The sequence below is a fragment of the Macaca fascicularis genome, chromosome 7, assembly GCF_037993035.2.
Source record: "Macaca fascicularis isolate 582-1 chromosome 7, T2T-MFA8v1.1".
NCBI lineage: Eukaryota > Metazoa > Chordata > Mammalia > Primates > Cercopithecidae > Macaca > Macaca fascicularis.
The window spans coordinates 89,032,288-89,048,658 of NC_088381.1; the positions used below are offsets into that span (position 1 = coordinate 89,032,288).

A 16,371-nucleotide genomic window follows, 5' to 3' on the forward strand; every position below is an offset into this window, starting at 1 on the left:
ATAATAATAAAAATAAAAAAGAAACAGGGACGATTTTCAATGGCCCTAGCCTTTCTTCTTCAACCTTCCAGTGCTTTTTCTTTTCTTTTTTTTTTTTTTGAGACGGAGTCTCGCTCTGTCCCCCAGGCTGGAGTGCAGTGGCCGGATCTCAGCTCACTGCAAGCTCCGCCTCCCGGGTTCACGCCATTCTCCTTCCTCAGCCTCCCAAGTAGCTGGGACTACAGGCGCCCGCCACGGCGCCCGGCTAGTTTTTTGTATTTTTTAGTAGAGACGGGGTTTCACCGTTTTAGCCAGGATGGTCTCGATCTCCTGACCTCATGATCCGCCCGTCTCGGCCTCCCAAAGTGCTGGGATTATAGGCTTGAGCCACCGCGCCCGGCCCCAGTGCTTTCTTATGTGTTGTTTTTTTGATGCAAGATTGGTATGAAGGTAGGAATAAATTTTTTTTCCCCAGTACCTAAAGTGCCCTGTATTTAGACAATGCTCAAATGACTTTCTCTTACTCATTTCTGTTGAGGAGAGCTGAATCAGTTAAGAGTAGGTAAGAAGAAAAAAACCAAAGAAATGACAGTAGTAAGGATAACAACAACCAACCATAAAATCTGCCTGAGAACCACTGGCATAAATCCACTTTAGACAATATACACAGAAACTTCTGCTTCCAGCCATGATGGAGTAACACCCACTAGATTTACCTTCCCACCTTAAACAACTACAAAACAAAATACGAAACAACAGTTTTCAGACATCGGATAAAAAGCAGCACAAGACCATAATCCCTGAAAGGAGGAAACAAGGGTTAATTGAACATTTGCCCTAGTTTTCTGTCTAGAGGCGATTCCTAGTCTGCCATGCAGGGAGAGAGAACCCAACCAGAACCTGATGGTCTCCAGGAACTGAGACAAAGTAGGATTTGGGAAGGTTGAGACAGCTAGAATTTGTGGAGAAGAGTACAGGAAGAAAGAATTTCCCAGAGAGAAAGCTCCAGAGATCTGCAGAGGGGTCCCCCTCAAGTCTTTGGTGGAGGGATGATCTACACATTCATGAGAAAACTGGAACTGCATAAAGCAGTATTGGATGGCAGTAGGCCAGACAATTCCCAGTCTCACACAGAACTAGAAGTAAATCCTGTTCCAGTGGATTTACTTCCATCACCTTTCCACCAGCTTCAGCAGAGACCTCACAATCCACAGGGCATCAGGCAGACTCTGAAGAGTATTGCCTCGTAGTAAGGCCAATTACTCAGAAGTTTTTGAGTGAAACTTTTGAAGGCTGTTCTAAATCCACACCAACAGACATTTGAGAACAAGCCTTGAAAGATCAAACAGAATCCCCGGGCCGGACGCAGTGGCTCACGCCTGTAATCCCAGCACTTTGGGAGGCGAGGGTGGATCACGAGGTCAGGAAATTGAGATCATCCTGGCTAACACAGTAAAACCCCATCTCTATTAAAAATACAAAAAATTAGCCAGGCATGGTGGCAGGCGCCTGTAGTCCCAGCTACTCAGGAGGCTGAGGCAGGAGAATGGCGTGAACCCAGGAGGTAGAGTGTGTAGTGAACCAAGATCGTGCCACTGTGCTCCAGCCTGGGCGACAGAGCGAGACTCCGACTCAAAAAAAAAAAAAAAAAAAAAAAACCCCAAAAAACAAACAAAAAAGAAAGATCAAACAGAATCTAACTAACTTGACTGCATCCCAGAATAACCTCGTCTCTAGTAAAAAAATGAGCTGGGTGTGGTAGCACATACCTGTAGTCCCAGCTATTTGGGATGCTGACGTAGGAAGGTTACCTGAATCCAAGAGTTTGAGGTTGCAGTGAGCTAGGGTTGTACCATTACACTTGAGCCTGGGCAACAGAGTTAAGACCCTGTCTCAAATCACAACCACCACCACCACAAAATATGTAGAAAATATAAAGATGATGGGTGAAAGCAGCAGAAAAGCATACTTAAAAAGCTATTGTAAATATGCTCTACATTGACTGGGTGCAATGGCTTGTGCCTGTAACCCCAGTACATTGGGAGACCGAAGTGGGAGGATTGCTTGAGCCCAGGAGTTTGAGACCAGCCTGGGCAACACTGAAAAAAAAAAAAAAGATCTTAGATTTTGATTTTCTTTGTGTTAAGTATGCATAAACTATTGTTGGGAATTCAAGAGAAAGTGAACAGCTCCGTTATCTAATAGATCTCAAGTTTTCAAGTCCTGGTCTGTAACAACCAAAAGGCAGTCTCACCTTAAGTACATCAGTAGATTTTATGCACAACACACCACATTTAAATTCTATAATACAGGGTTCATGGGATAAATGGGAGACTGATGGCAGATTTACTTACTTCAACCATTCCTTGATGGGGTCAAGAGAGGCTACAGGAATGGCATTGATCATGGTCACTTTCTTGCTGTAGTCCTTGTAGACAATTACCATATCAAAGTTCTTCAGGTGAAACTGGACCCGCTCAAAGTGAATCAGCTCTACTTCATCCAATGTCACCACAAAAGGTGGCTGTCAGGGAGAAACTGAAACATTAGCATATAAATATTTTCCCCAAAGCAATAATATTTCAAGTAACTTTCACGATCTAAATCACTATATAAAAGATAAGTAAGCTGTTTTGGGGTTTTATTGAAAGACTGAAGCAGTACAACATACTGAAGCCACAGAAATACGATCTGCAAGATCAAAAATCATCCCTCAAGGAGAATAAACTCAAGGAAACTATGTGAAAAACTATTTAAATAGACATTATCCTAAAAAAAGGGGAAAAAAAAAAAGAGGTTCTTGCTTTGTTGCCCAGACTGGTCTTGAGTTCCTGGCCTCAAGTGTTCCTCCCACCTTGGCCTCTCAAAGTGCTGGGATTACAGGGGTGAGCCATCATGTCTGCCCTAAAGAGACTTTAAATAAAAGTATCATTTGTTCAATGAGTTTTAAGTCTAAGTAAATATCAAAAGTGAAAATCACAATAATTAGGATAAAGAACACCTATCCTCCTTTATTTTCTCTAACAATGTTTTTACTAAAAGAGGGTAAGAAACACTCACCCATTCCGTAGCATTTACCAGCGCACTACTAGTGGGTTGAAGGAGGCAGGTACTCCTATAGGGAGCTCCATTAAATCTGGAAGAGAGAAACTTTTGAGATTGAGCTCATCACAAGAGAGACTGCTGCTGCCACAACAGACAAACTTCTTCCCTCTCCCGATTCCAAACAGCTCCAGCATACTGGAGACTCATCTCCAGAGGAAGCCTCTTAGAGTTAGCCACTCACCTAAACCCTTAAACATTTTCAAGAAGAAATGGATGTCTCAAAGATTATTAGTCATAGGAAAAAAGGATATGACATGTTAAATGATTATTAAAGGAAGAACAATTTGTTGTACCGAAAGGCAGACCAGTGAAACTTCAGACCAAAAAGAAGATGAGATATGTTACCCCAAGTCCCTAAAAGGCACTTCAAATTCCAGTTCCTCCTTAGTTAGAGCCTCTACTTTCTCAATGAAATTTTTAAAGGCTGTTTTCAGTTTGTGCCTCATTTCTCGTTCCATCTGTAGAAAAAAAAAAAAAAAAATCAAATATAGCCATCACATTTGTTAATAGTACCTCCCCTCAAAAAGTCTGAAGTGCTTTTGTGCTTAAAAAAAAAATTTCAGCTTTTAAGTTCAGGAGTACATGTGCAGGATGGGCAGGTTTGTTACACAGGCAAACATGTGCCATGGTGGTTTGCTGCACAGATCATCCCTGAAGTGATTCTGTAATCCTTCATTCTCAACTATGAAACTAACATGTACATATACCTTATTTAAGGCCACCATGCCATTAACTGTCAAGCTGAGTCTGCAACCTAAGCCTAAACTATTGTAATACACCATCTCAGCAGATACTTGAGTTGTTCTGCACAGATTCAGGGTTGTTTGTTTATTTTTTGAGATGGAGTCTCACTGTCGCCCAGGCTGGAGTGCAGTGACGCTATCTCGGCTCACTGCAACTTCTGCCTCTTGGGTTCAAGTGATTATCCTGCCTCAGCCTCCCGACTAGCTGGGACTATAGGTGCGCACCACCACACCTAGCTAATTTTTATATTTTTAGTAGAGACGGGATTTCACTACGTTGGCCAGGCTGTTCTTGAACTCCTGACCCTCAGGTGATCCGCCCATGTTGGCGTCCCAAAGTGCTGGGATTACAGATGTGAGTCACTGCATTGGCCCAGGTTGTTTACAAAATGCAATCCCTGAGCTTGGATTTGGCCTCATCCTCCCTATCCTGCAAATACAATACTAAACTTCACAAACCTGCTCAGCATAGAGGTCATCTCGGTCATGCATATGCTGATGTTTCCCCAAGTCCGTGGTTATCTCTCCCACTTCTGTGTAGAACTGCACATCCGTGTGCCGCTTCTTCCCAAACATGATGGCATTCTGTTGGCATAAAACGGCAAGAAGACAGAAATCAGAAACACAAAGGTACCTGTGATGGAAATGGCAGTGATCCAAACTTGGGCCTCCACAGCATGCATGCAAAAATAATTAAACCATCCCTGGTGTTATCATAAATAATGATGCTTGGGAATGTGAAACAGTGTACATTTGAAAAGGTGCTGTGCTCCTACTTATTATAGGAACTTTGGAAATTATGTTGCTAACAAATCTTATCTAAAGCAAAACCTTTTTATTTTAGAAAAAGAAATCTGGAGATCTTGTATGTTTTGCTGGCCATTATATAACACACCAAAGGAACAATCATGCTTAAGAGCACCTTCTAGATGCCAGGCCTTGTGGCCTTGAGAGGCATTATTTTATTTAATCCTCTTAATGTTCTTATGCGAAAGGTGATTTTTTCATCACTATTTTCTAGGAAAGAAGCTGAGCGAAATGAAGTGTCTTGCCCCAGAGCTCATGATTATGTAGAAAGGTGTACCTTGAGGTGAAAGTGCAAAACAATAATCATTTCTCCATCGCAGGGCTGGAACAAAGCATGCTTAATATTATTGTACAAAATATCCACCTTGTCTCCTCGAACAGATGTGAAGCGAAAGCCTGGGGAAAAGAATGAAGAACTGTCAAGCAGTATAATTAGGTTAGGCCAAAAGGCACTGCATCTCTTCTGGCTGATTTGCACAGGGTCAGAGGAAACACCAACAACTGTATAGAGCTTTCCTTTCCTTCTGGCCACACAGCAGTAAAGGAGATTCCTCCCAGCATTTCCTTGTCATACTTTGTTAGCGCCATACTCTAACCAACTGAGCTAACTGCCGATGGCTCTTTGTCAAACTTTATTATCTGATCTGTCATTCCTACAAATGTGCCCCTGAAGACAAAGCCTAGGTATAGGAGAGATCATCAATACCATTGACATGGGCCTCCAGTGAGCCTTGCATCCTCTTTTGGGCAATATTTGGGCGAATGTATAGATCTTTCAGTTTGGGATTACTCCGGTTTAGATTGATCACCAGTGAGTCTTGTTTTACAATGCCCTAAGCAAGAAGAAAATTAATGTGAATTGTCACATATCCTTACAAGTCTCCAAAAAATACATGTCCTCCTTTGTGTAAGAATGTTTTGTCTGTGTTCAGGCTCACCTCCTTCTCTTTCTCTTCAGCTTCTCGAGTTTTATAACGTTTCTGTACTTCTTTAATAATTCGGAAAGCATTCTGAAGGTTCAAGGCTGGTACTGTCTGTTCCCCAGGTGCCTTAATATTTGATGCGCGGTATGTACTGTAGAAAAGCAGCAGCATTTATAGTGATGTATTTTTCAGGCCAGGGAAATTGTACTGATTTACTTTATCTTACAGTCAGCTTAATTTCTACTTTTTTTTTTTTTTTGAGACAGGGTCCTGGCTCTGTCACCCAGGCTTGAATGCAGTGGCCCGATCTTAGCTCACTGCAACCTTCACCTCTTGGGTTCAAGCCATCCTCCCACCTCAACCTTCCAAGTACCTGGGATTACAGGCACACACCACTATGCCCAGCTCTTTTTTTTTTTTTAGCAGATACAGGGTTTTGCCATGTTGACCAGGCTGGTCTCGAACTCCTGGCCTCATGTAATCCGCCTGCCTCTGCCTCCCAAAGTGCTGGGATTACAGGCGTGAGCTACCATGCATGCCCATTCCTTCTTTTTCTTAAATGGAGTATATTACAAACAGCTAGTTCATTGAAGTGGGGGAAATCACATTTTCATTTTTCAAATCTGGCATAACATCCCCAAATTATCCCACTTCACACCATGAAATCATAGAATCCAATGTGGCACCAATTTTCTTGAGGATTCAATTGTAAAATACGTTTATTATTTTTAACACTTATTTGCATAACTATTTTTTCTGAGATAAGGTCTTGTTCTGTTGCTCAGGCTGGATGGAGTATAGGCAAGATCAGGGATCACTGCAGCCTCAACCTCCCAGGCTCAAGGGATCCTCCCACCTCAGCCTCCAGAGTAGCTGGGTGACGGGCGCACACCACCACGCCTGGTTAATTTTTTGTTTTTTAGTAGAGACAAGGTCTCACTATATTACCCAGGCTCAAAGTAGGTTTAGTAAATATACAATATCTTCAAGAAGATTCTAAATTGGGATCCATTCTGAAAATAGTACAAAGTCAAGAAGGCAATCTGAAGTAAGTCCCAATGAGGAAGGCTTTGACATTTACTAGGTAGGGAAAATGCAGCACAGAGAATGAAATGTTCTGAGAGTAACACTCCAGACAAGATGAATCTGGGTGTGACTATTTTCTTGGGGACTCACATTTCCTTGACAAAGGTCGCTTCAGGGTTAGGAAAGATGTTGCCTTCATTCCTGCCCAGAGCACTGCCTGGGCAATAAAAGTTGATTCGCAAGTAAGTATAATCTCCTTCCACGGACATACTTATATTCTGTTCAAAGGAAAACCATAAAAAGTAAACAGATTTCTTTCCTAGAGATTAGTAGTTACAGCAATGTTAAAATTAAGTTAGGAGTTACAAGTTGACTGCTCTTAACCTTAATCTAAATCTAATAAACTTACACATAATATATCTTTTTAATAACGAAGTATCTTTTCCCCCCAAAAATCTCTGAATTCTCAAAGTACCTTGTACCATGAATACAACTACAAGCTAAACAATGCTTAAATGAAGTTGAAAAAAAGATAGGCAAATTATGTTTCCAGACTAGTTTAGCTTTCTACTAAGTGAAAAAAACTGGAAGAGGAAGGAGAATGACAGGACAAGAGGGATGTCAGTCAACTGAACAGAGTCTGAAGGAGTGGGAGACATGATGAATGCAGATTATTTATGGCAAATACAATTACTATTTTAAGAAACAGTTTGGATGAAACCTGATGCATTGAATGTTAGTACCTTGATTGTGGCAATGTGAAAAGGTGTTGCAATGCCAAACACGGGCATTATTACAGTCTCATATTTCTTATCGATGTAGATCTTCATTTCCCGAATATGTGGTTCCTTAGGCATCAGAGATGGGTTTTTATAGGACACATTAGATTTGCGAGCTCTGGAGTGGGATAAAAAACAACTCAGAAATTTCTGCAGTCACACAGAACCCTCAGATAATCTCACTGCTCAATGAAAACTCTTACTTCTGAATCTGCTGTTCTCCCTTTTGTTCAGTCAGTCGTCTCTTTGCTTCTTCATTGAGTTGAGCCGCTAGTTCTTTCTGATGTGCTCTTCGCTTCTCTTCTGCAGTCATTTCATTCTGGTGAATGGAAAATCCAATTTATCACAACATGTGAGCCATATGATAGGTGAGATCAACGTAATTCAAAACAGTAAACTTACTCTTGTTCTTTCTGTAAGTAATGCTGCCCGAGAACCTCTTCCCAAAAGGTCCTCTGCCTCATCTTTCTCCTCCTCCTCTTCTTCCTCATCTTCATTCTATGGAAAAAGTCATAATCAAAAAATGAAATTTTAATTATTTTAGCCAATATTATTTAACTTCTTTATATCCTAAACTTCCTATACTACTTATCTATCTTTTTCCTACCTTTAGGAAAATCCCCACATTCTTCACTTTCTTCTTCACAGAAGTGAGAACAGTAGCTGGGCCATCCTAGAATTAAAAGGAGAATGAAGACACATTATTTAAAAGAGGCAATTTCATTTTCTAACCTAGTAAATGGCTGGGCAATGCTTTGAATCTTTTGGACACTAAAATGTTTGACAATGGAATAAATACAGTTTTTATCCTTCTAACCTCTAACCTCTTGTCAGGAGCTACAATTTGTTTTTTCTTTTTTTTTGAGCAGAGTTTCACTCTTGTCAACCAGGCTGGAGTGCAGTGGTGCGATCTCAGCTCACTGCAACCTCCACCTCCCGGGTTCAAGCAATTCTCCTGCCTCAGCCTCCTGAGTAGCTGGAATTACAGATGCGCACCACCACGCCTGGCTAATTTTTGTATTTTTAGTAGAGCTGGGGATTCACCATGTTGGTCAGGCTGGTCTCAAACTCCTGACCTCAGGTGATCCACCTGCCTCGGCCTCTGGAAGTGCTGGGATTAATGCGTGAGCCACTGCACCTGGCCAGGAGCTATCATTTGGGAGGCAACATTGGGTAATTGTTAATACAGGTTTGATTTGAAGGCTGGCTCAGTTGCCTTCTAGCTCAGTGACATTTGGCAAGTTACTTAAACTTGTCTGTGCCTTCAATTTATCTAGTAAATGGAGGTAATAAGAGTATCTACTTCACAAGGTACTATTTCAATGAATTAATGTAAACTGCTTAGCTTATGATAAAAACACTGAACTACCTGTGCTCATTATTATTAAAAATCAGTTCCTGCTGAGGGAAAGAAGTTAGTCACAAAAGACCACACAGGGTATGGCTGAATTTATATCAACTGCCCAGATATTTAGCAAATCCTTAGAGAGAACGTAGTTTAGTCACTGCCTAGGCCTGAAGAACCAGTGGGGGAAGGGAAGGGGGATACGGAGTGACTGCTAATAGGTTCAGGGTTTTTTCCTAAGGTGATGAAACTATTTTCAAATTAGATTGTAGTGATGGTTACACAAATGTGAATATGCAAAAAATCACCAAATTGTACATATTAAGTCAGTGAATTGTATAGTATGTGAATTGTAGCTCAATAAAGCTGTTTTTAAAAAGAAAAAAAGAATCAGTTTCATTATTAGTATTAGTTCCTGATATTATCAAGGTTCAAGCCACAATATGACAATATGATTTAATGGTTTAAATCATTGCCTGTACCTGGGCTACAGTCTCTATTCCTAGCTGCATTAGGTTAGGCTGTCACATGGATTCTTCCCCTTAGCTAGCATTTAACAAAGCAAGAAAAAAACCACAGGGTCCACAAACGTGCCTCAAAAGTTAGCTCATGAAGACTCCAAAGTTTAGAGACAATACACACCTCATCCACAAGCACTGTGTCACCAATAAACAGGGCATACGTTTTCTCTTCTGGCTTTTTCCCCTCCTTGTTAGTCAGGTCTGAGAATCCTAAATTGATGCTGAAAACCATTCCTAAAACAGCAAAACAAGGATCGGTCTGTGGCTGTGACAATATGGAGAGGTGTAAGACATATGCCTAAAAGAAGATAAAGCTAAAGGAAATAACTCACAAAAGTATTTTCTTATTGTATGTGAAACTTACCTTTCTTCAGTTTGTATTGATTTTTACTATTGATTACTAGGGAGCCTTCACGGAATTCAATTCCCATCCCAAATCTGAAAAGAAACAGATAAAAATCAGCAAAAGGCTACAGATCTCTAACATGGATCAAGTATAATATGTTCATTTCAATTTTCACAGTAAGACAGGCAAACATGTTTGAAATGATTTACCCCTGCTGACCGCTCAGTTAGAAAAGAGGATTCAAAGACAGTCTTTGGCCTCTCAATATGCTGTATAATCCCATGGTGAAAAATAATTTCCTAATTGATTATATCAAGCCTTTTAAATTTTAGCTTATTTGCCCACATTTAAACTTTAACCTTCTACCATAAAATCAAGTCAGTAGTATTCCTGTAAACAACATAGAAATTATTAAGGGCTACCTTACTAAGACAGTAATAACCAGATTAAAAGGGGCAATTTTTAGTGGAACATTGGTAACCAGATTCATAAGACTTGGTATATAGGTATATATTTCCTCTTCTCCACGAGAGAAGTCTAGAAACTATATACCACAGACTAGTTTTCATCTAAAGAGAGTGCCTACATAAAGCTTTGTTTCCAAATATGTCCTTTGTTCTATAACACGTTATTAGGTATTTCTAGGTGTTCAGTGATAAAATACATTTGAGAAATATACTGGATTTGAAGGGGTGTCCTGCCCCTCCACACCTGTGGGCATTTCTCGTTAGGTGGACCGAGAGAATTGAGAAAAGAAATGAGACACAGAGACAAAGTATAGAGAAAGAAAAAGTGGGCCCAGGGGACCGGTGCTCAGCATACAGAGGACCCACTGGTCTCTGAGTTCCCTTAGTATTTACTGATAATTATCTTTACCATCTTAAAGAAAAGGAAGTGGCAGGATAATAGGATCATTATAGGGAGAAAGTCAGCAGTAAGACACATGAATAAAGTTCTCTGTGACATGAATAAGTTTAAGGAAAAGTGCTGTGCCTTGATATGCATATACAAACATCTCCATAAATCTTTTTAGTGCATAAAGAGCAGCATTGCGCTAGCAAGTCCCGCCTTTCGCCCTAAGGCGGTTTTCTCCTTTCTCAGTAAACAGAACACACAATCGGGTTTTATATGGAGATGTTCCATTGTCCAGGGACGGGCAGGAGACAGATGCATTTCTCTATCTCAACTGCCAACAACCGCCAAGAGGCCTTCTTTCCTCTTGTACTGGTCCTCCTCAGCAAAGACCCTTCACAGGTGTCAGGCTGGGGGATGATCAGGTCTTTCCCATCCCACGAGGCCATATTTCAGACTATCACATGGGGAGAAACCTTGGACAATACCTAACTTTCCTAGGCAGAGGTCCTTACGAGGCCATATTTCAGACTATCACATGGGGAGAAACCTTGGACAATACCTAGCTTTCCTAGGCAGAGGTCCCTGCGACCTTTGGCAGTGTGCGTGTCCCTGCGTACTTGAGATTAAGAGAATGGTGATGACTTTTAACCAGCAAGCTGCCTTCAGGCACTTGTTTAACAAAGCACACCCTGCACAGCCCAAAATCCTTTAAACCTTGAGTCACCACAGCACATGTCTCTTGCAAGGACAAGGTTGGGGGTAGGGTCACAGATTAACAGCATCTCAAATACAGAACAAAATGGAGTCTCTTATGTCTACTTCTTTCTATATAGACACAGTAACAGGCTGATCTCTCTTTCTTTTCCCCACAGGATTGAATAAACAAACTCCCCCCCAACCCAAAAACAATAATAATAAAAAAAAAACAGCCAGGCACAGTGGCTCACATCTCTAATCCCAGCACTTCGGGACATCAAGGTGGGAGGACTGCTTGAGCCCAGGAGTTCAACACCAGCCTGGGCAACAGAGCGAGACCTTGTTTCTACAAAAAATATAAAAACGAGCTGGGTGTGGTGGCACGTGCCTTGGTCCCAGTTATTGAGGGTGCTGAGATGGGAGGATTGCTGGAGCCCAGAAGATCTAGATGCAGTGAGGCATGACTGCGTCACTACACTCCAGCCTGGACAGAGTGAGACCCTGTCTCTAAATAAAATATTAGGGTATCTCAGAGTATGTAAGTTGCAAATGTGCATGGAGAGAGGAAATACAGTATGTATTAATATTTCCTAACATCTGTAATTAGATCCTGGAACACCTGTGGGCTGGACCACCACACTGGTCTAGAAAAATCTCTCTTATACACTTGGGAGAACTTAAATCTGTCTCACTTGCTCCGATAACATCATGTGCCTGGCACATAGTATAGTTTGCTAGTCCATAAATGTTGGCTGAATCAATCAATTAGCCTAAAGAAATCAGACTGACCATTGACAGTCTAATTGAAAACTGACTCAAGAATGACAATACACATCATGGCATACCCTAGGTTTTTGGTAATTTTGTTCAGCAGCTCTGGCTTCTGCTTTTTAACCACATCCATGACAGCGTTATATACGTCACATATCTTCACACCTAATAATAAGACAGAAAGGAGATATTAAAGTATCTTTTAGAAAAAACACTCAGTAACATTTTGAAATCAAAATTTACGTCCCCTAAAGCAGTGTTTCTCAAAGTGTGAACTGAACAGTCCGCTCACTCTTTTTTTTTTTTTTTTTAATTTGAGACAAGGTCTCACTCTGTCACCCAGGCTGGAGTGCAGTGGCATGATTACGGCTCACTGAAGCCCTGACCTCCCAGACTCAATGATCCTCCCACCTCAGTCTCCCAAGTAACTGGGACTACAGGCACATGCCACTATGCCCAGCTAAATATTTTTTGTAGAGACATGGTCTGCCATGTTGCCCAGGCTGGTCTCAAACTGGGCTCAAGCAATCCTCCCACCTTGGCCTCCCAAAGTGCAGGAATTATAGTGTGAATCACTCCACTTGGCCCCCTTCTTTTTTTTTTTTTTTTGAGACAGAGTCTCGCTCTGTCGCCCAGGCTAGAGTGGAGTGCAGTGGCGCGATCTTGCTTCACTGCAAGCTCCGCCTCCCAGGTTCACGCCATTCTCCTGCCTCAGCCTCCCTGGTAGCTGGGACTACAGGCGCCCACCACCACGTCTGGCTATTTTTTTGTATTTTTAGTAGAGATGGGGTTTCACCATGTTAGCCAGGATGGTCCTGACCTCGTGATCCACCTGCGTTGGCTTCCCAAAGTGCTGGGATTATAGGCTTGAGCCACCGCACCCGGCCCCGGCCCCATTCTTAATCATACTATTTGAGAATCGCTAATCCAGGAGGACACTGGAACACCAGTTGGTCTTAATACTTTAAGAGTTGATAAACGGTATCACATTAATGTTATTATACATTTTCAAAAACAGATCCTTGTGGTGGGCCTGTTCCATTTATCACTAAATGGGTGAATTACTGTTATGAGAGCTGTGGCCTTAATTTTTCAGGATCTAGACTATGAATGGGTATGTCAAGCTAAAAAGTAGTCCAGATATAGTGGCCTCAGAGGGATCTTTATCTTCACTAAACCATCTACGGCTATGATTTCCAACAGGACTTCTTTTTTTTTTTTTTTGAGACGGAGTCTCGCTCTGTCACCCAGGCTGGAGTGCAGTGGCCGGATCTCAGCTCACTGCAAGCTCCGCCTCCCGGGTTTACGCCATTCTCCTGCCTCAGCCTCCCGAGTAGCTGGGACTACAGGCACCCGCCACCTCGCCCGGCTAGTTTTTTGTATTTTTTAGTAGAGACGGGGTTTCACCGTGTTAGCCAGGATGGTCTCGATCTCCTGACCTCGTGATCCGCCCGTTTCGGCCTCCCAAAGTGCTGGGATTACAGGCTTGAGCCACGGCGCCCGGCCCCAACAGGACTTCTTAAGACCGACTTAGAGATAATGTGGAAGAATGGTGTCTGGAAGCTCAGTATCCTTCGTATTGTTTTGATGTAGGATTAACATTATATATCCTGTTGGTAGAGATACTAGTTCTCAGAACTTTCTATAACTAAGGAATAGTAATAAGGCCAAGGTATTTTGTGAAGATCTGGACATAGAGGGCCTAACAAGTCAGAGAGGTTTCTATAAACATCAATGTAAACCACAATGATCACTCATACCTGAAAAAAATGCAGATTCAAGACCTACATGCTAGGATGATTCAACATTGCTAAATCTTATTCTGTTTTTAATATGACAGCCTCAGAGACATAAACATAACACTAATGACATTTCTTTTTTGAGACAAGGTCTCAACTCTATTGCCCAGGCTGAAGTGCAGTGGCGCAAACATGGCTCACTGCCGAGGTATAGTCACAACTCACCGCAGCCTTGACCACTTAGGCTCAAGTGATCCTCCCCAACCTCAGTCTCCTGAGTAGCTGGGACCACAGGTGTGCACCACTATGCCCAACTAATTTTTTCATTTTTAATTTCTTATAGAGGTGGGGGCCTCGGCCGGGCGCGGTGGCTCAAGCCTGTAATCCCAGCACTTTGGGAGGCCGAGACGGGCGGATCACGAGGTCAGGAGTTCGAGACCATCCTGGCTAACACAGTGAAACCCCGTCTCTACTAAAAAATACAAAAAACTAGCCGGGCGAGGTGGCGGCGCCTGTAATCCCAGCTACTCGGGAGGCTGAGGCAGGAGAATGGCGGGAACCCGGGAGGCGGAGCTTGCAGTGAGCTGAGATCCGGCCACTGCGCTCCAGCCTGGGAGACAGAGCGAGACTCCGTCTCAAAAAAAAAAAAAAAAAAAAAAAAAAAAAAGAGATGGGGGCCTCATTGTGTTGCCCAGGATGGTCTCGGACTCCTGGATTCAAGCAATCCTCCTGCCTCGGCCTCCCAATGTTGCGATTACAGGTGTGAGCCACAGCTCCTGGCCAATGACATTTTTGTGACGTAACTTCTAAACCTCCTTTTCTAAGGCACCTCACCATGTCTTAATTCCTTCAGCAGCTCCTCTTGAAGCTGGAGTAAAAAGTTGTAATTTTCTTGAACTTCCTGAGAAGGATCAACCATCAAAGTGCGAACAAGGTTGGAGCAGTAAGACTTGAAGCGAATACCCATGGCACAAGTGATGGCCCCAAAATGCATATGATTCTTGTCACTAGAGACCAAGAAAGAAAGAAAACATTTCATTACCAAAACTAGCGAAGTCTTTGGTATCAATGGGACACGGTATCAATAATCATTACTTTTCCCTGCCATATCCTAAAGCTGTGGCTGAATAAGGACCTAAACTTTTTTTGTGTTTTAAATAAACAAACCAGTTTAATAAAGGCTCTAGAGTAAACGTCAGTGACCAAAACTTTTAGGATAAAAATTCAGTGAGAAAGTGAGTACTGGATTATAAAAATGCAAAAGATATACTGAATTGTATCCATTATAGTCTAATTGTGGGGTTGTGAGGAGTCACTTATCCATCAGTCCTCTATGAATTGTGAGTTGTAGTTAGTCTTAAATATAGATAACAGAGACTGGAAAGGGTAAGTGTGTGGGGGGGCAGGCGAGGATGAAAAGAAATGGATTACAAGGTACAAACATAAGGTAAGATAGAAGGAATAAATTCAATGTTTGACAGCAGAGTAGGGTGACTCTACTTAACAAAAATGTACTGCACCTGCGTGATGGACACCCAAGAAAATGACTTGGTGACACTATACATTATGTACTTGTAGCCAAATTTCAATGTACCCCACAAATTTGTACAGATTTTAAAAGAAGAAAAAATAGGCTAAAGTCAAAGCGCTATATTATGAAGTCTTCATATACTTACCTCACCACACTGAACTTGAGATTATAGTTGCCACCACTCTGAATGATAGGAGGGTAACACATTTCCACAGTAGAAGGGTCTGCCCCAGCAAGGTATTTTTTCTCTTCAATGGCCTTTTCCACAGACTCAGCCAGTTTGCTGTGTCGAACTTTCTGTAAGAGCATCCAGAAATAAAGTAACACTTACTAGAGGGTAGCAAAGCGGGGTGTGTGGACACTATGATTTGAAGACAAAATATATCCTTGTATAAGGATGATATAAAAAAGGTCTTACGAAATGGTTTATGCACCAGGCAATATATTGGTATGCAGGCAAAACACATTTTGGAGAACAGTATGTAGGACCTACAGCTATTCCTAGGATTCTCAAGTAAAATAATGGGTTACCTCAAGAAAACATAATGCAGGCTTACCATTATTTTGAAAAAGAGATGACGTAATTACCACCAACTTAAGTGTCAGTCTTAATTTCAAAGGAAGTGGAAGAACACATCAACAGATTTGCATGATAGACTTATTACTGCTTCATTAAAACACTAAAAAGACCCTCTCATCTCCATTTACCTCATCTGCATCAACTATTTCCATGACTCTTTCCTTGAAGAATTTGTTGAAGACTTCAGAAGTGATGCTGGCTGCTTTCTTCATTAGGTTGAGCTCCCCATCCTCCTTTACAGCGATGGTATATGCCACAACTGCACTGATATCTATCTGCAGTCAAAGTGACAAGAGTTTCTAATATGCAAATATAGAATTACAAAATAATGCATCTCTCCAATTTGAATATTATCAGTGATATTTCTGTTACTTAGCAAATGATTTATCACTGGTTTGTAGAATATTCAAATATTCTCTTCTTGAACTGAATTAAACATTTGAAATAGCTCTTTGCCAGGTCACTGTGTGTAGTACAAGAGGTGTTAAACTAATGTACTACTTAAAATGTAAACTGCCCTCTCTAGATGTTTTTGTAAAGGCAGATGGAAGAAAGGCAGGGAAAGAAATTTTGTTTCCAACTCTAAAGTGGCTGGACTATCTCCTGAAAGTCCCATCTACTGGCT

The 16,371-nt window shown here is 41.6% G+C and overlaps 1 protein-coding gene across 1 annotated transcript in view; it reads right to left on the reverse strand.

Annotated features, from left to right (window-relative positions):
* The window catches only part of SUPT16H (SPT16 homolog, facilitates chromatin remodeling subunit), a 34,430-nt gene that overhangs the window by 4,014 nt on the left and 14,045 nt on the right, over positions 1-16,371 (reverse strand). The window contains exons 5-22 of the mRNA XM_005560782.4: positions 15,875-16,021; positions 15,312-15,463; positions 14,470-14,642; positions 11,971-12,061; positions 9,593-9,666; positions 9,350-9,462; positions 7,970-8,035; positions 7,765-7,860; positions 7,566-7,681; positions 7,327-7,480; positions 6,734-6,861; positions 5,573-5,708; positions 5,341-5,467; positions 4,912-5,030; positions 4,287-4,412; positions 3,430-3,542; positions 3,040-3,115; positions 2,334-2,503 (exon numbers count right to left, since the gene is read on the reverse strand). Of these exons, the coding sequence (XP_005560839.1) occupies positions 2,334-2,503; positions 3,040-3,115; positions 3,430-3,542; positions 4,287-4,412; positions 4,912-5,030; positions 5,341-5,467; positions 5,573-5,708; positions 6,734-6,861; positions 7,327-7,480; positions 7,566-7,681; positions 7,765-7,860; positions 7,970-8,035; positions 9,350-9,462; positions 9,593-9,666; positions 11,971-12,061; positions 14,470-14,642; positions 15,312-15,463; positions 15,875-16,021 (2,177 nt within the window). The remainder of the gene's footprint in view (positions 1-2,333; positions 2,504-3,039; positions 3,116-3,429; positions 3,543-4,286; positions 4,413-4,911; positions 5,031-5,340; positions 5,468-5,572; positions 5,709-6,733; positions 6,862-7,326; positions 7,481-7,565; positions 7,682-7,764; positions 7,861-7,969; positions 8,036-9,349; positions 9,463-9,592; positions 9,667-11,970; positions 12,062-14,469; positions 14,643-15,311; positions 15,464-15,874; positions 16,022-16,371) is intronic.